The 18,449-nt window shown below is 27.5% G+C and overlaps 1 protein-coding gene across 3 annotated transcripts in view; it reads right to left on the reverse strand.

Annotated features, from left to right (window-relative positions):
- Window positions 1-5,496: 5,496 nt before the first annotated feature.
- LOC135923203 (uncharacterized) overlaps window positions 5,497-18,449 on the reverse strand; it is a 105,930-nt gene continuing 92,977 nt past the window's right edge. For all 3 annotated transcript variants that reach the window (XM_065457826.1, XM_065457825.1, XM_065457827.1), the window contains 11 exons: window positions 14,334-14,595; window positions 13,918-14,044; window positions 13,501-13,832; window positions 13,292-13,391; window positions 11,579-11,758; window positions 11,137-11,321; window positions 10,666-10,778; window positions 9,677-9,859; window positions 7,561-7,717; window positions 5,940-6,641; window positions 5,497-5,813 (listed from right to left, as the gene is read on the reverse strand). In XM_065457826.1, the coding sequence (XP_065313898.1) occupies window positions 5,561-5,813; window positions 5,940-6,641; window positions 7,561-7,717; window positions 9,677-9,859; window positions 10,666-10,778; window positions 11,137-11,321; window positions 11,579-11,758; window positions 13,292-13,391; window positions 13,501-13,832; window positions 13,918-14,044; window positions 14,334-14,595 (2,594 nt within the window). In that variant the 3' untranslated portion in view covers window positions 5,497-5,560. The remainder of the gene's footprint in view (window positions 5,814-5,939; window positions 6,642-7,560; window positions 7,718-9,676; window positions 9,860-10,665; window positions 10,779-11,136; window positions 11,322-11,578; window positions 11,759-13,291; window positions 13,392-13,500; window positions 13,833-13,917; window positions 14,045-14,333; window positions 14,596-18,449) is intronic.

Here is an 18,449-nt window from a genome sequence, read left to right on the forward strand (position 1 = left end):
TAGAGTAGTAGCGCCTACTTTTAATTTTATATAATAAATGCCCACAAATTTAAAATATATTTATAATTAATTCTAAAATCATACTCTTTTAATTTATTTTGAGATTTAAATTTATATTTAAAATCTGCATTATAAATCTAGTTTTCAAGATAATTTAAAATGCCGTCGCTAAAGATTGACATTGAAGATAATTTTGGTATACAGATCATGTTGATAAAGTAATTTCCCTGTAAAATGATAATATGCTATTTCCTTTTCCTGAATTTGAAAAATATATTAAACCCGATAAAAAAAAACATTAACACATGGTATAAATTACATTGTAAGATGTGCTAGAAGGTTTTATCATCAAACAAGACCAGTAACTTAAACAAGATAAAATTTAAAAATAATATATCCAACAAATTTAATATCAAAGTGTAGTCCAATCTTCAATCGTTAAAATAAAATTTGAATCAGATCTGTATTTTTGGTCTTGATGAGCTTATTTTAATGTTAATTTTCTAGCCCAAAACATAGTATGTTTCAACTGCCCATAAAATATAATTCAAGAATTATATTGTAAATTAAAAATTACAATAAATAATATTAACATTTCATTTTATCATCAGATTCATCTATAATATTAAATTTTTATCTGGATATTAAACATGCTTAAAATCAACAACTCATCTATTTATAAATTTTATCAAAACATGCTTAAAAACACTTATCCTTTCACAATTTAACTAATTTTTGAGAGAAATTGGTTCATTAGATAAAAAGTTAAAGGGTGGTAGTTTGGCCAGTTGATCCGACATGGTCATCCACTTATCACTTAATCTTACTATTATAACTTTAGACAGAACCTAACCAGATCAAAAACGTTACTACTATGGATAATTTTTTCGAAATAAATAATAATACTATTGAAAATCATTTAGATGCATTTTTTTTTAAATTTTGACATTTTTCTTATATAATATGTATATTAAATTTAATACTGCATGGTAATTGATTGTTATATACAATAATATAACGTATTTATAAAAGGTTAGTTATACTTAGAGAAGTTAAATTGAATATTTATAGAATAGTATATATATATATACAAGAATTGAAAATAAAAACAATTGACTATATATTTTACGAAGTTTCTTAAAGATATAAAATTTGCGATAAAATAAAAAAAAATAAGGTCTTCATCAAGTTAAGTTAAATATTAAATAGAATTGTAGATTTTTAGAAATGATATTTCATAAATTACATTAAAAGAATTTAAGAGGAAACTTCTTTAGATGATTATTTGGATTATATTAAATATATTTTGAATGTAAAGAAATCTCAAACAGACGCAACTTTGATAAAATTAATCATAATAATAGATAAGATATAAAAAATTTACTATTTCCAAGGAAAATATTAATTGTGGTATGGGCAGATTTATATAAAATTGCAAAACAACTTTAAAGACGAAAGAACTGTCTTGGCATCAAGAATTAATTTTATTAAATTAAGTCACGGACCAACAGAATCATTGAGTTATTTAAAAAATATAAAAGAACTAGGACATGTGAATTTGAAGATAATATAGAACTATGAATTCGTGAACAATCGCTGGACTAAAGATGTCACAACTAGATAAAGAACTGCGTTTAAGATACCCAGATACTAAAGACGAATACCAACCGTTAAGCTTAAACAAAGTTATAGAAATGGCTTTAGCGATGGCCGATTTAGAAATAAATAATACTAAAAGGTTTATAAAATCAAAGAGACGACTAAACATAATAATAAAGGATTAAAAATGATAATAATAATCGGCAGTATAATGATAGTGATAACCGGCAGTATCAAAATAATAATAAAACATAAGTAAAAATAAAATCAGTTCAAGGTTATAATAACTAACACACAAATAATAATGATACAAAAAACCGTGCTATTTTTGTAATCGTTTTTATACTATTCGGAATTGTCCAGCATACGGAAAAACGTGCAGCAAATGTAATATGAAGTGTGTTCTAAAACTGGAGGCAAAGTTGTTTACGGTAAAAATTACAATAGTAACGACGAAGATTCATACAAATATGGGCAGCACCCAACAATTATGGTATTAATAAACAACCGCGAAATTAAAATATGATAAAAGTTCAGCAATTTCCATCATTAATGCAACAATATGGAATAAAATTGGGAGGCCAAAATTTACAATGTTAACATATAGAAACAGTACAATAAAAATTATGGGAGAAGCTAATATAAAAGTTCAATTAGATGATAAAATAAAATGGCTTCCGTTATTAATTACAAAAAGAAATGATGCAGCGCTATTTGGATTTCCATAGACTATAGAATTTGATCTATCGTTACCAACAAATAAAAGTCAATATGATTAGCAATAAATATAATAATAATAATGATAATGGAAACGTAAATATTGAAAAACTATATAAAGAATTCGCTACTGTGTTTGATAATAAATTAGGAAATAAAAAATGTAGAACCAATAAAACTACAATTATAAGAAAATACAAAACCAATAGCTCTACCAGCAAGAAGAGTACCGTTGCCTTTAGAAATTGAAAATGAACTGAAACGTTTGGAAGAAAATAACATAATAAAAGAAAATAGATTCATCAACAAGAGTAACCTGAAGTATTCCAATAGTAGTGGTAAGTAAAACTTCAGATGAACTACTATTATGTGGTGATTTCAAGGTAACATTGAATAAATTTTTACTAAAAGACTATCACATTCTACCAATATTTGAATAATTAATAGCAAAGATGGAATAAGTATATAACATTAGATCTAAAAGACGCATATCTACAAATGAGTATTGACGAAGAATCGCAAGAATTATTCTAAAATAGAGAAAGAAGTTAAAGTAATAATAAACGGCGTAGAAAAATTTCATAATTATTTGTATGGACGTAAGTTTATAATACGAATTGACCATAAACCTCTAATAAAGATATATGGGAATAACAGAGATTTAAGTTTATTAACAAATCATAGATTATTACGTTGGGCCTATAAATTATCCGCATATGAATACGATATTATGTACAAGAAAGGCGCTAAATATAATCGCAGAAACTTTATCGCGAAATCCAATAGAGAAAAATGATGATAGAATAACAAGCGAAAATAAAACAGTGATGTATATAAGAAATCTTACTTAAGACATATTAACTCTAGCTAGAAAAGATCAGAGAAGAAACCGAAAAAGAACCAATTTTAAGAGTAAATATATTAATAAAGGGTATAAATACAAAAAATCAAGCACGAGAATTACAAGCTTTTAGAACCGTAATCACTTTAAAAAAAAGTTTTACATATATTGCTTACTAGACATTCGGGTATTACATCAATGAAATCCATTATGAGACATTATATATGGCGGGAACAATTAGATAAAGATGTTGAAAAACTAGTTTACAGCTATATAGGATGTCAAGCCCTATACCAGTGAAATCCGCCATCGCAATCCTGGAAATGGGTACATTTAGATTTTGCCGGATTTTATTGGCTGGTAGGAATCGATGCATACTCAAAATGGATCGAGAGCAATAGAATTAAAGAATTTAATAAATAGATTAGAAAAATGGGTTACTCGATATGATATTCCACGTCAAATTGTAACCGACAATGGTCCGTAATTTATTCCAAATGAATTTGATAAATGGTGTAAAATCAAGAATATAAAACATATAAAAACTACACCGTATCATCCGAGCAGTAACGGTTTAGTAGAAAGTTGCATTCAGATTATCAAAGATCAATATTTCGCAAAGAGAACAAATGATGGGGAAAATAGCCTAAATGAAATGTTATTTAATAGGAATTCAGAACACTCATTAACGGAGCGAATACCAGCAAAACAATTTATGGAGGAGACTAAATACATTATTGGACTCGGTCAAATCTTCTATTACTGAACAATTAGAAATTTCTGTAGTGAAACCTAACCAGTTAGACAAAGGAATACATTGATATTTTGGGGGAAACGAATTAGTGGATAAAAAAACCCAATTGAAAAAGGATGGCATGAAGGACGGATAATAAATCAATAAGCTAAACTTCTTATAATGTAGAAGAAAAAGAAAAAATAGTACGAAAACACGCCAACCAACTATGAACAAGGGAAGAACTAGTATCAATAATAATAGATGACAATAGAAGATAAAAGAGTAGAAGAAACAATTAAGTCAAGTCAAGAAAGAATTCAAAACCGATATCCAACGAGGAAACGAAAGCAAACAAAAAGATTAATAGACGAACTTGAACTTGGTGGGAAATAAGATGTTATATTTTATATATTTTAAAAAGTTATAATTTCAAACGTTATTTAAATAATATATTATAAAAGGTCAATTAAATTGAATATTTATAGAAATCAAATTGAATAATTATAGAAGTGTATATATATATATATATAAGAATTGAAAATAAAAAATAATCGACCGGCCCGAAATTTTTTTAAAAAATTTATCATGCCCGGCCCGATACCGAACAAAATTTTATATTATTTGTCCCAAAAGTAAGACCAGAAATAAAAATTATTCGTCCGCCCGGCTGCCCGAAATTATTTAAATATAGAAAAATTTTAAATTGTTTTTTGATTTTAAAAAAATATTTTACAAATAAAAATATCCACACCATGTTTCTTGCAAATTTAAAATATATCAATTTATTTAACAATATGTAATAATAACATATTTAAAAATTTAAGCCAAAACAGGTTCAATTTAAAAAATATAGGCCCAACCCAGCCCGAGATAATTTTTTAAAAATACACTTGACCCAGGGGATTTGCAGATCTCTAATAGAAATATTATTATCATAAATAAATTATATATATATTTGAAATTTTAGTCATATTTTTTAAATGTGGAAATAGAGATACGGAAAAAATAATTTTAAAAAAATTCTAAAGTAACCTAAAAAGTAGCTACTAGCGCACTTTGAATATACTAGTGGTAGTGATAACGCGCTACTTATAAAAGTAGCTTTTTACAACATTAGTTTACATTCAATATTTCTTAAAAATACTTTTATTTAGTTAATTCACGTTTGAATTTTTTAAATATAATTTACATATTAGGATATATTTTTCTAATTCTTTTAAATTTACATACATTTTGAAAGCTCAAAAAATTTATATTTTTGGATAGAAAAATTTTTATCACACATTTATTTTATAGTAAAAGTTCAAATTCTTAACCAAAAAATTTTCAGCCATGGGGGGTATACACATAATTATCAATTGATTACAGAGTAAGGTACTAGTAATTTACCAATTTTCTAATCAATAGTTATAATAAATTGAAATGTTAGATGTTCAATAATAACTTCAAGATTAATTTTAGAATTTTATCACATAAATTACCACCCCCCCCCCCCATTCCCAAAAAAAAATAATATAAAAAAAACAAATTCCAAAGTGCCTATATGGTAGTGTTTTCTATATAAGACTAATTATATTTTTTGAACCGTGTAATATATTTATAGTGTTATTAATAACTTATAAATATATATTTATTAAACAACATTTACAAAACCGTACGTAATAATCCTAAATATCCCTTAAAGGGTCAAGATTTTTAGTCAATACATTATGAAGAACTTTAAAAAAATTTCCATTGTTAAAATTTGCTTCTTCTGTCACTTTATTTGTTGGAGATGATATTATATTTCGAAATTGTCGTCTATGTTCGGAAGAATTGAGAGATTGATAAAATTTATAATGTATAGATAAGAACAATTTTGAATCTGGTAAAATTTGGGAGGTTATTCTTGAGCAGGTTCGAAACGAGATGTAAGGTAATCTATTATTTATGAAAATAAAATAGAATAGATTCTATTAAAATTATTTTTTTTAAAATCGCAAAACATGATTAAATTAAATTACTATTATTTAAAAAATTTGTTAAATGTTAGTTGTTTATGCTTACAAAATATCAAGTTCATCATGATTTAAGTCACAAGCCAATAACTCGGTGAGCTTCCACAAGGAATGACTCCAACGGCTCTCTCGATCTCCCATTGTTTCCTTGCTATAATCGTTTCTTGACAAAGTAGCCATAATTTTTTCGGCTCCAAGCAGCAACCATTCTCTCTGGGGCCGATAAGATCCTTTGCCCTTCCCGTCATCCATTTCCTTCGATTCATTTATATCTTTTAGCAATATAATAGGAGAAAGCGCAGTAAATGTTTGGGAGAGTAGTAAGGAAATTATGTCAACGGCAGGCGGTCTTGTACTAAGGTTGTCGAATGTGGGAAATGCTAAAAAAAGATTGAGAAGCCTGTCAACCACGTCGAAGGGAAAGGTAAACTGGATGGGTAGATCCGGAACAAGGCACGACCCAGCTTTAACTATGTACTGATTAAGGGCATGGACTGAGGAAATTGAAGGTAAATCCCTAGTCAGTATTTCACAACATTGCAATACACTGCTAGTTGAGGAGTGGGTGTGGTGCGAAGAAGAGTTGGATGTTGTTGGTAAAGGGGAAGTCAATGGTGTTAAGATCAAGCGAAAAGTCTGATTAACGTAGAGGCAAGTGGTTAGAAGCCGAAGTATGGCAAATGAATAGGCTCCACCGGTTTCTAAAAGAAGATAAGAAAAGGAGCGAGAAGAGTTTGTGATGGTGATAAAGCTAAGTATATTTGTTTATAAAATAAATATCAGAGGTCCACTTAAGAATACATTAATTTGTTTATCGTAATAAATAGGGTTATGTTAGAACTCACTGTTTTCCATGGGTTATAATAAATATATAACTTATTTTTACTACTTTTATTATAAAGAGTGATGGTTCAGAAGGTAAACATAATCAGGCTTAAGTAATATTTTATGGCTAAAATCTTGATTTAGCCGATATAAATAAGAGAAAATAATAATGTAAAAACATGTATATAGATCAGAATTTGGAACCGAAACCCTTTTTTAAAATTTAACAGAAAATATTTTAGAATCATCGAAATGTACGCAATTAGTATATTGTTTTTATATATGTTGTGTGATTCATTTTAGAGGATTTATTTATTGTTTAGATTTTTTTAAAAAAGAGTTTGTAATGGAGCAGAACCTGGAATCCTCACCGCGTAAAATTTAAGAACAGGAGCTTTAAAATTTTAGGAACCGGAACCAAAATCACCTATTATAAATATCCAGAATCAGAACCTGATAAACAAGTAGAAAGAATAGGTTGTTTTACGACGAAAAATATTTTATTTCTAAATTTAAAAAAAACTTGTGCAAAAGATAACACATGTATACAAAGCAAGTGAAAAAATAATAAGTTGTTAAAAAAATTATGTGCCTTTCTAAAATTATGGTGTTCCTACCTTCCAAAAATCAGAAAACGTAGGACTACGTAGTCATAAGTAACTATTTGATTTTATGGGGGCCCTCTAATATTAAAACCAGACTTTCTTGATCCTTTTTTTTATTTTTATATTATGAAAATATGGTGATTTTTTTACATTATCATATAGCGGCGAGTTCTAACATAAAAAGAAATTACCTTAAATGATTCAATTAATCACTTATTATTTATTAAAATATTAATTAACCCAGTTAAGGCACAGGAAGTTAGAAAGTCGAAGGTTGTTCCAATAGGAATTACCCTTAATAGGATTAATCTCTCTATATGATTAATGATCTCGATATTAATTTTTTGACAATTAAAGCGTAGTTCGTCATATATCAACTTCCAATATCTAGGATATTCTAATTTTTTTTAAATATAATTCTACTATATATTGTTTTTAAAATAAAAAGAATATTTCATGTTATGATATGAATATGTATAAAATTATATTATAAAAGTTATAATTTTGGAATGTAAACAAAATACTTTATAGTGGATTATCCTTTTGATGTATTTTTTAAAATTATCTCAGTAAAATATATGATAAATTATCATATGAAACGTTAATTATTATTTAAAAATAAAATATACTTCCCAAAGATATATACTATTATAAAATAAAAGTAAAATGTATCATTCAAACCTTAAATTAAACGTTAAATTTTCGAATAATCTATAAAATCTACCACCTTCATTTCTCGTGCCATAAAATTTTTGACATAAAAAACACTTAAAGGAAGCTAATTCGTGGATTGATCTCCCCAACATTTTTATTTTTTTGGTCAACCGAAATCCCTTTTAATTATTTGACTTAAACCCGAAGGTTCAATTATAATAATTTTTAATATATCAATAGTAAAGGATTATTTTAAGTTTTAATAAATCACTTTATTATTTCTTATATTTCCTTTAATTCAAATATAAATTTTTGCGTTTACATTATCCTATTTTTACTTGCTATAGAAGATACTTCTAAGGAATTAATGTCCATCTTATAACAAAAGCCACACTGGTTAATAAAAAACTATGAACTGCTACAGTTCTAAAACTTTTGAAGAGTTATAATTTGCTGAAAACGAATTTTTGATTACCTTAAATTTCCCGGAAAACTATAATTTAGGGAAATTTTAGTTAAAATTTTTTTTACTATGCAATATAAAAATGTTTTCAGGTGACATATAAAATTAGTAGATATAATTATTTTTAAATAAATATAATATTTAATAAATTTTAATAAAGAGGAATTTAAATTTAAAAAAATTAGCATAAACCCGAACCGAACTGTTCTAGTTCACAAGAAGTTTGAAAACGCGTTTGGGTTTAAGAAAAATGTCCTCTCAACCCGATTCAAAGCTCCGAGTTCGATTTGAAGCCTTGGTCTAATCCCAATAATTGTCAAAATGGAATTTTTTATTTTTCCGAAATGCTGTATAGCAGTTTTTCTTTTGCCTTATAAAAGAGGTCGACTATAGACAAAATGAAAACTTGAAGTTTCTACCTTTAAAATGAGTAAACCAGTTTATCAATCTTCTTGAGTGGTTAAGTAGAAAAAGGTAACGTGAGGTGTTGGTGGGGGGGGGGAGGTCATAGATCACCACCATTTTAAAACTGTTAGTTCTCGCTCAATGATTAAAAAATTTTAATTGTAATTTTAAAAAAATGTGTTTAATAATATTAGTGTATACTTATTTTCAAATTTTAATGTTTTTTATAAATTTAAAGAGTTAAAATGTGCGCTTTTGCAGCCAAAAAAATGTTTAAATCTTAAATTTTATTAAATAAATATTTATAATAACATAGTTTAGCATAATATTGATGGATAATGAAAAAAACCAGGTCAAAATATCAACAGAATTTATGTAGTAACATTTTAAACATCTCTGGGGTTTTGCTATATTCCAGTATACCACACAAGGGTTAATAACTAATTTATGAATATAGCAGTCACTCTAAGACTCTCATAAAGTAATTCTAAAAGAATTAACAAATTAGTGGAAAATAAATAAGTTTTTTTTTATTAAGTAATATTATAATAGTAGATGATTTTTAAAAACAAGTATAAATAACATTATCCTATAAGATTTTATATAATCATTTTTTTAAATTAAACAATATCGGACTTTTAACTTATGTCATATTTCTAAAATGACTGGAAGAAGTATTTTAAAGATTTTCTATACCTAAAGGAACAGTATTATAATTTTCTAAAGGTTCATTCGAAAAAATTAATTTCTTAATATGTTCACTCTCAACAGTTTGAAATGTATTTATTACAAAATTTAAATAAGGAATTCTATAATAATATATATTTATCTTACTAGTGGATATCGCATTTGTTTTTTCGATGTCGAATTTAAGGAAATGTCTATTATTTTTCGTATTTTCGTCGTGTCTAATAATGGCGGATGCATAATTTTCGGTAGAAATAAAAAAATTATTTTTCACTAGAAGCCCTAACAATTTTATGACAAAAACATCGCATATTGGGTCGTCATTTGTATCTATAAATTAAAATTAGTTACAAAATAGATTAGATGGTATTATTCAGCGATAAATATGGATATTTTCTTCTTTTTATGACATCTATTTAATCGGTAATGAGGGAAAAGGCTTTTGAGAATTTAACTATTAAAAAAATCTCTATTATTAGATAATAAAAAAATATTATTTTTTAAATAAAGGAGAAAGCATTTTCTAGATGACTATTTGCTGATATATGTAAATAGGTGATAAAATAAATGAAAACAAATGGACAAATCGTAACCTTTTTTTTAAAGTGAAGAAATATTTTCTAAACTTTTTATTCACAAATTGCTTTTTAATAAAAAAAAATGGGTTCAGAGTCTTAAATGTTTTTAGGTTCAGATTTGTTAAGATATCGGAAAAATATTCTGAACCCAAATTCGGCCCAGAACTTTTCAAACTTAAATTTTTTTAATTTAGGTGAAAGTAAAATTTTAATTAACATAATAAAAAGAAACTAATATTAAAAAATATTTCTAAAAATAATTAATATAAACTTATTTTTAAACATTTCGTAATAATGTCTAATTTAAATTTATCAATAAATAGCCACCTCACCTTATAAATGTTTTTTCCACTTTGTTTAGAAAATAGTATTTTTTGCTACACATTTTATTATATTTTCTTATTAATAATCGATTTTTTTGTCGTATACCTCTTATTCCTAAGTTAAAGTAAAATTTTATCAAAAATACTACATCTTAAAAATAAATTATAAAACATAATACATTATATATCATTTATTAAAACCGGATATTCTTATTTATATTTAAATAAAAACTACCCGTTAGGGTACTGGATTTATAATCTTGCAATGGTACGTTTTGAAAAGTTTCAGCTAGATAGAATAGAGTTCGGGCCAATACGTCGATGTAAGATGAAGAAACAAGAGCGCTACTATAAGTTTAAATAAAAGTATAGATATAAAAAGGCTGTTTGTCCCCATAATTAAAGTTACCTCTTCCATAAAATTAGGATTAAAATAGATTTAATCATTTATTTTATTATAACCACTATAATTAATTATTTTAAGATGACTTGGTAAATGCAGAAACTTATAAAATAAAATGAAAGCTCAATGTCCACATAAATGGGGGGGAGGGGATTAGAAACAATTTGTCTGATAGTATCAGAGGGTAATTGTAGGCTTTTAAGGGGGGTGGGAGGTAAAAAGAATCTGGGTAGGTGGGGTGTAAATCCCTGCGGGTTGCCTTCAAAATAATTGAGACACACATATAATATAATTTTAACTTACGGGTTTAGGTAATCGAGAAGCGAAAAACTGTGATTGGACACGAAACTAATCAAGCGTTCGTTAGCATAAGGATTGGCTTCCAACAGATATAAGCATGTCTTAAATCCAATTATTTTAGATAACACCTGAGTGTTTTTGAGAACACCTTCGACAACTTTACTGAGTGATTCGGCCAAAAGAGCGGACTTAGTTTAAAGATTTAGGATTTAATAGGAATAAACAAAATATAGTAATTTTAATTGGAATCAATCATATATAATTGTAATATAATTATAATGAAAATAAACTTATAAGTAACATTATTTTCCCCATACTGGGAAATTTCTGAGGCGCCCTTGTACAATACGAATAACATATTTTTTTACTATGGCAATTAATTTTCTATTTTTTTTTATCTTTTCTGATGAATTTAAAATTAAACTACCATAAATTAATCAGTTACCATTCCCATAGAAGATGAAGATTTGCACAGTCCCATCGCTAAATAGGGCATCAAAATTTCATCTTGATAATTTTCAGCCTGTTCTCCTTCGTACTCAAACGAATCATACAATTGACAAAACAGCTTTTGCATCCAATCAAACTGTTCCATACTACAAAATGTGTCGGATATGTAGATAATCTTTAGATTATATAATATTAATTGTTAGAGAAATTAAACATTGATTTAATTGTAAATTATATTTATTAATTATGATATTGTAACAAATAATATTTATATCTTTATCATATGAAAATTAAAAATATGTTTAATTTGTAAAAAAAAAAAGTTGCGTCCAAATTAAATATAGCGTTTAAATGCTGATTTCGATGAATAATTTGGAAAATAACATAGAGATCAAAAGCTCCAATTAGGGCAACGCAGCCTAAAAAGATAATCTTGGTAAAACATTTGAATACATATATAGTACTTGAATCCAGGAAAAAGGTATTTGGGATAAAAATTCGACCAAAAAACTATGATTCTCAGCAAAAAAAACTGCCGGAGTAAAACACTTAAGAATAAAAGTCTGTGGAAAATAAATCGATATGCATTTAAATATGTAATAAAACGATTACTTAGGGTAATTTAAGGTCAAGAATTAAGGTTTATATTTTTAATTATACATGTCTGCGATTATATATATATTTTGACCCATGCGTGGTTTGGTTCAAAGAAGCCCATCAAGAATTTATAAAATGAAAAATCATAAATTTGGATTATTAATGGTTTAAATAATATTACAAATTCAGTGTGCGTTCGGAAAAATATTTTCAAATGATCCGGCCCGGAAAATCTCTACATAAGTTGACTGGCGCAGCTTAAATTTATAATCCGACTCATTTCCGAAATTTTAAATGGGCTGAGCCGTGCAGATCTCTGATGTCAATATAATACACTGATGTAATATTTATCGAATTTGGTTAAAATTCCCTTTCAATTTTTTATATCTTCCATATTGAGGTTTTAAATACCTTACTCCTAAGTGTTTTAGCAATTTGTCAGTGCGTCATTCACTGTAGGTGCTGGTTTATCAAACACGAATTTTTTTGAACAAGGTCATATGGCAAGGATTTTGCATTTTTGCAGTATTTGTTTATAATCATAGCCAAAATAATTGTAATTTTGGCAATATTGTATTGCAAAACTATAAATTAAACGCATATTTATAACGTTAAATCTTAGAAATCACTATATTGCTTCATCCTAATTCTAGATATATTATTTTATCTTAAGAAAAGAAGCGAAAAAATCATTTTCTATTTTATTTTTAAGATTTTTTTAATAGCTCGGGGCCCAATTTTAAAAAGAAAAATATAAGCCTCGGATCAACCCTATTTATTAAATTTTTAAGCCTGGACCATGCCCCATTTAATTCGAGTTGACTAGCTGGGGTATTCCGAGGTGACAAACTATCTACCCCCCTCTACCTCCTTTAATTTAACTGATATACTTGATGTGGATATATATACACAATTAAAAAGATAAGAGTATAATTCTTGACCTTAAATATTAGTGTTTCCGGAGCTTTTTAGTAGTATTTTTTCCATAAACTTTATTTCATACTACCATAGTGCTTATGTATTGATCAGGGCTATTCTTATTTAATAAATAACATTTTCTCCAAGCCATGTATGGACTAATTAAATTTTATTATTATCTGAAAACATGTACCGATTTGATTAACTCGAGCAATAATTTTCGACGCGGTAACCATTTTAAGCCATCGAACGCTTTTTTATTGACATTCGAGTGATCGAGCTTAACTCTGAACCTTTTTACAAAAGAAAATAAATAAAAAGTATTTTTTTTAATCTATTTAGGGAGATAATTATATATGAGAAACAATTTGCAATTATGCATAGTAAAATGAATAATAAAACCCTTCGACAGGAAAATCGCCGTAAAAGTTAAAGGATTCGTTATCTTTGCTTTCGAGTTCGTCAAAATGTTTAGTGGCTAAAGTATCGCGTATAAAACACATAGCTCCCTGGTATATATCGGTTATAAGTCTCAAACAAGATTTCATATCACAGCGACTAGAGTAATATAATGGAGGGGGTGGGTTATTATTAGCTGGGGTAATGGTTGATATTAATATAGTATCATTTTTAGATGAATTTTCCATAATGGCCATTTCCGAAGAATTAGAACTCAGTTGAGATTTAGGCACGCGTTTAAGCCCCATTACTAGCCAGGCGTACTGCGGTGATATCTTAGGAATAAAAGATGTATAATTTTTATTAAAAAATATTCAATTTTGTCTATATAGTTTTAAAATTTCTTTAAATCTCATTAACCTGTCCAAGGTTGTGTGTAGGATACAATAGATGTCTGTAGGGCCAGATAGGACTTTCAGCTGACCAATGCTTCGGACTAGACGACAAGGAAAAATATTTATGCAAACGCCCCAAGTGTTTCCCATATCTGTAAAAGCATCATATAATATATATTTATATTTTATTTCTGACTAATTATGCGTATATCTTGTTTCTCATTAAAAAAAATTAATTATAAATAATATAAACATTATTATAATTATGCAATAAAATATACTATACCTCATAAAAAAGGCATAATTTGCAAGGATTATTGCAACTTGTAAATTAATTAATTTACCAAATTTATAAATAATTAATTAAATAAAATCTTGTATAAAAGTATATTATATATCGTTAGAAGCTAATTGTTCAATTTCAAGTATCTAAAAACATACTTAATATTAACGTCTATGTATTTGAAGAATCCGCAAACTTCAGGGTCCGGAAACTGGCTGTCTAAAGGGTTACCAGGGAATGGGGTCAGAATAGTGTAGCACACTAAAAGAGTCATAGTTTGACAGGCTACGCAAGATATGTGTAATTTTTCGAGGTCTTCTTCGTCACCGTTTACATTCGTATCCGAATGAGAAATTATGAGATTTAAGGCCCCAGATAAAATCACGCATATCTCTTGGAAAACATGAGTATCGGCCCAACCTTAAGAATAAATTTATTATATATATCTTAAATCTTAAGTATATAATCCTTAAAAATAATTTAAATAAAATAGAAAAAGACAATATATAAAAAAGAGGTGTGGGCTTAACAAATAAAGCTTCCCTGGAGAATTTCAACTTGAATCTTCTGCTCTAAGTAGTAGAATTCAAGGCATTTCCCCTAAAATCCGGTATTCTTTCTTATGGTCTAAAGAAGCCTTTGGGCCTAAATGATCATGAATACTGGCTATTACAGGGATTAAAAGGTTATTGCAAGACAGTTCAGAGTATATTTATTAATCGCCGTTGTTAAGAGGCTAACAAAATAAATTAAGGGTGTTATAGGAGATCCAGATGACTTGATTAGGATATTTTTACAATAAATACAATGAAAGAGAGCTCGAGAACGACATGGAAAATGGCCTAAAACATAAACCCTCCCTACAATGAGTAAAATAGGCTTTTTTTTAAAAAAAAATTTTTATTATTCGATTTGAAATGCTGATGCTTTTTAAATTATAAAACTCATTTTCAAGAATTAATTTGTATTACATCAATTAATCGTTTTTCAAATAGTCTTACCACCTTTAGTACCTACTTGCAATATAGAGGGATCTTCTAAATCAAATTAAAACATAAGGGTCACTTAACTATTGAACGGCTTAATGGACTGGAACGAAGATCCCGGATACGATCCTAATTTTCTTAATCTTCAAATAAATATAATTCATATAGGAGACCAGTGTTAGTCGGCGAAATTTTTGTCAAAATCATCATAGGCCCAAAAATAATGGTTGTATTTGAATTTACAAAATACCATGAGACAGCTCAAACACTAGCTAAAGTTATACATTGATAAATTTTTAAAATATTTTATACTTTTTCTCAATGAGACAGCTCAAACACTTACCTAAAGTTATACGATAAATTTTTAAAATATTTTATCTTTTTCTCGAGATTTATTCTAGTAAAAGTAAATTTTTGCCCCAAACCTGGAGCTTGTATACCAATTGGTTTATTAACTATCTTATAGGATAATTTATATGATTATTCCATTATTTTCAAGGAAAATGATTTATTGATATATAAATAATTGGGGCCAGTGTGGGGCGGGGGAAAGATCGACATCAGTATGGTGCGAATGGGGATGAGGACAAGGGGAGCTCGTGGGAATCTTAGTCATTAGTCACGTATCTAAATCGGTTAGAGGAGAATATAATCGTGATTGGTAAATTAGGAAAGACACCAATTTCGGTGGATATCGCACAACTTATTAGGGTTGCTTTTGGGGGCTGACACGTATAAAATAGAAGTCATATGATCAAGTTAAATCAAAACCAAAATAAGTAAATCCCTTTTTTTATTTGCATAAAAATTTAATCCAAAAAGTGAGTAAATATATAAATTCCACAATTAATTAAATTATAATAAAAAGTAGAAAATAATTTCTATAAAAATTTAATGATCAAGTTCTTCATTTTTACTTGCTCTTTATAAGAAAATTATATTTTCAAAGTACTCTTTAGGGATCAGTGTAGCGACAAGGGGAATGGGGGTTGGACTCCCCCCCCCCCACTTCCAGAGCACAAAAATGCAGATTATACATTTAAGAGCTTAAAAAACTATTTTATATTCAAATAAATACCTCTAACAATATAAAGTTTGTTGAATTAATAAATTAAAATTTTCTGAAGTTTATATTTCTGGAAAGATATCAACAATTAAATTTATATCAATTCTTTAATATATTATCAAAAAATATGCAAAGTAAGGATAGTTTAGTGGCTTTTTAAAGGACTTGAGGTTATAAATGAAAAATATTAGTAGAATGATTGATAAAAAAATGTTCCTAATACTGCTAAATATTTGTGTGCATCAATTTTCCAAAACCCATTTATCATTTCAATCGTTTAAAATTTTTAAAACTATTATAATCAGTAGATATCTTCAACGAAAATCTAAATATAGTTGAAGCAACGAATGAAGCCAAAATGTATCTTAGATTATTTGATGAATTTGTATAAAATGATAGTTTGGGCTAATATTAAGATATAAGTGGTATCCCTCTATCAGAGCCTCCCAACAAAAGCAGGTACCCATTTTTAGTATTATTTGAAGAATATTTAAGAATATCTTAAGTTTCAGAAATATTAGGACTAGTGAGTTAGTGACTAAAAAAAAAATATTAACAATTTCTAATACACAAATACAATTATAAATAATGATAAAATATTAAATATTCCGAAATAAAGGTCTCGAAAAAGAAGTTTGTAAAAAAATATAAATATTTTAAACATTTAAAATTTGATATATAAATTTAAATTATATTTGAAATAAATAAATGTTGGGAATATACATTAATGCATAAAAGTATTCTTAAGAATTATTGTATGTATATAAATTTACAGTATTCATGAAAAATTATGGTATATTAAAAAATTGGGGAAAAATATAATTATGAAACATATTATAAATTTATAATGTAAAATTCAATCTTCTTTGGGATTGAGCTAATTTTTCAATAATTTTATCAGTGCTTGGTATCAACTCCGTAGTTATATCAAGAAGGGCTAACGCCCATTTTATCAGTGTGATAAATGCTATATAAGATATTATTATATTTCATACATTTTATATTACATTCTATTTGGATTATTTTATCATGATGATTGAGATTATATATTTTATAGTGAATTCAATAATAAAGTGATATGTAATAAAATTTACTTTAATGGCGACGAAGGTTTTTATAAATAAAGAAGAAAAATAAATTACTGTAATTGGTAAAAGTGATGAATCAAATATTTTAATTAATGAGAGTGGTGAAATGAATATTTTATGTGAAACGAACACAAGTAAAATTTGATAATTTTGATAAACAAAACAATTTTCAGGACTATATTAAATATATAGATTATGTGTTGGAGATAAGAGGGATAAAGATACCAAGAAAAAAAAATAATATTTGCATATATAGGTATTCAGTGGCGTAGCCAGAATTTATCCAAAGGGGAAGGGTTAAAATTTTTTTTTTGGGGGGGGGGGGGGGGTGGCTAAGCCCCAAACTCCCTTTCCTCTGGTCTTTAGCTGGGTTTCTAAAGAATATTATATAATATTGATTTTTCAGTAGTTATCTTTATACAAATACTAATTCTAAAATTTGCCAATATTTTGTGCTTTATTCTGAGTTGAGGAAATCAATATTAACTATTATACACAGAGGGCATCCAGGAATAAATGCTAAGAAATCATTTTTAGAATGTACTGTTGGTGGCCTAATTGCGATAAAGCATTGAACAACACATTCGTCAATGTATGCCATGTCAAAGTAACCGGTCGAATATAATGGAGGTTCCTTTATATTCGTGGAACATCTCTAATATGCCTAGGGACACATTCATCTGTTAGTTGGAGTTGATAAGCACATTCTAAAAAGGATTGAGATCTAGTTGATGAGAGAAACCACGTCTACAACAATGATCAGGGCGCTAAGGAAATAGTTTGCACGTTTTGAAGCGCCAATACTTGTGTCAGAAAATGGCCCTCAGTTTATTTCTGGAGAATTTCGAATATTCTGTTTATAAAAAAATATTACAATAATACAATCAACACCTTACTATCCCAAAACTAATGGGTTAGCTGAAAGAACAATACGAACTAAGAGTCAATATCTTGCCACTAGAAAAGATATTAAGGAGCCAGAGGAAGCTATGGGAGAAGTTTTGACATCATACAGAATGGGCGAGCACCAATCAACTGGACGTTCACCGACAAAATTATTGTTGGGGCGCAATCTAAAAACTGAATTAGATTGGTTATATCCACATGTTAAGGATGAGATGAAACAATCTAATA

Source organism: Gordionus sp. m RMFG-2023, chromosome 2 (genome assembly GCF_954871325.1).
Source record: "Gordionus sp. m RMFG-2023 chromosome 2, tfGorSpeb1-WG-v2, whole genome shotgun sequence".
Taxonomy (NCBI): Eukaryota; Metazoa; Nematomorpha; class Gordioida; order Chordodea; family Parachordodidae; genus Gordionus; species Gordionus sp. m RMFG-2023.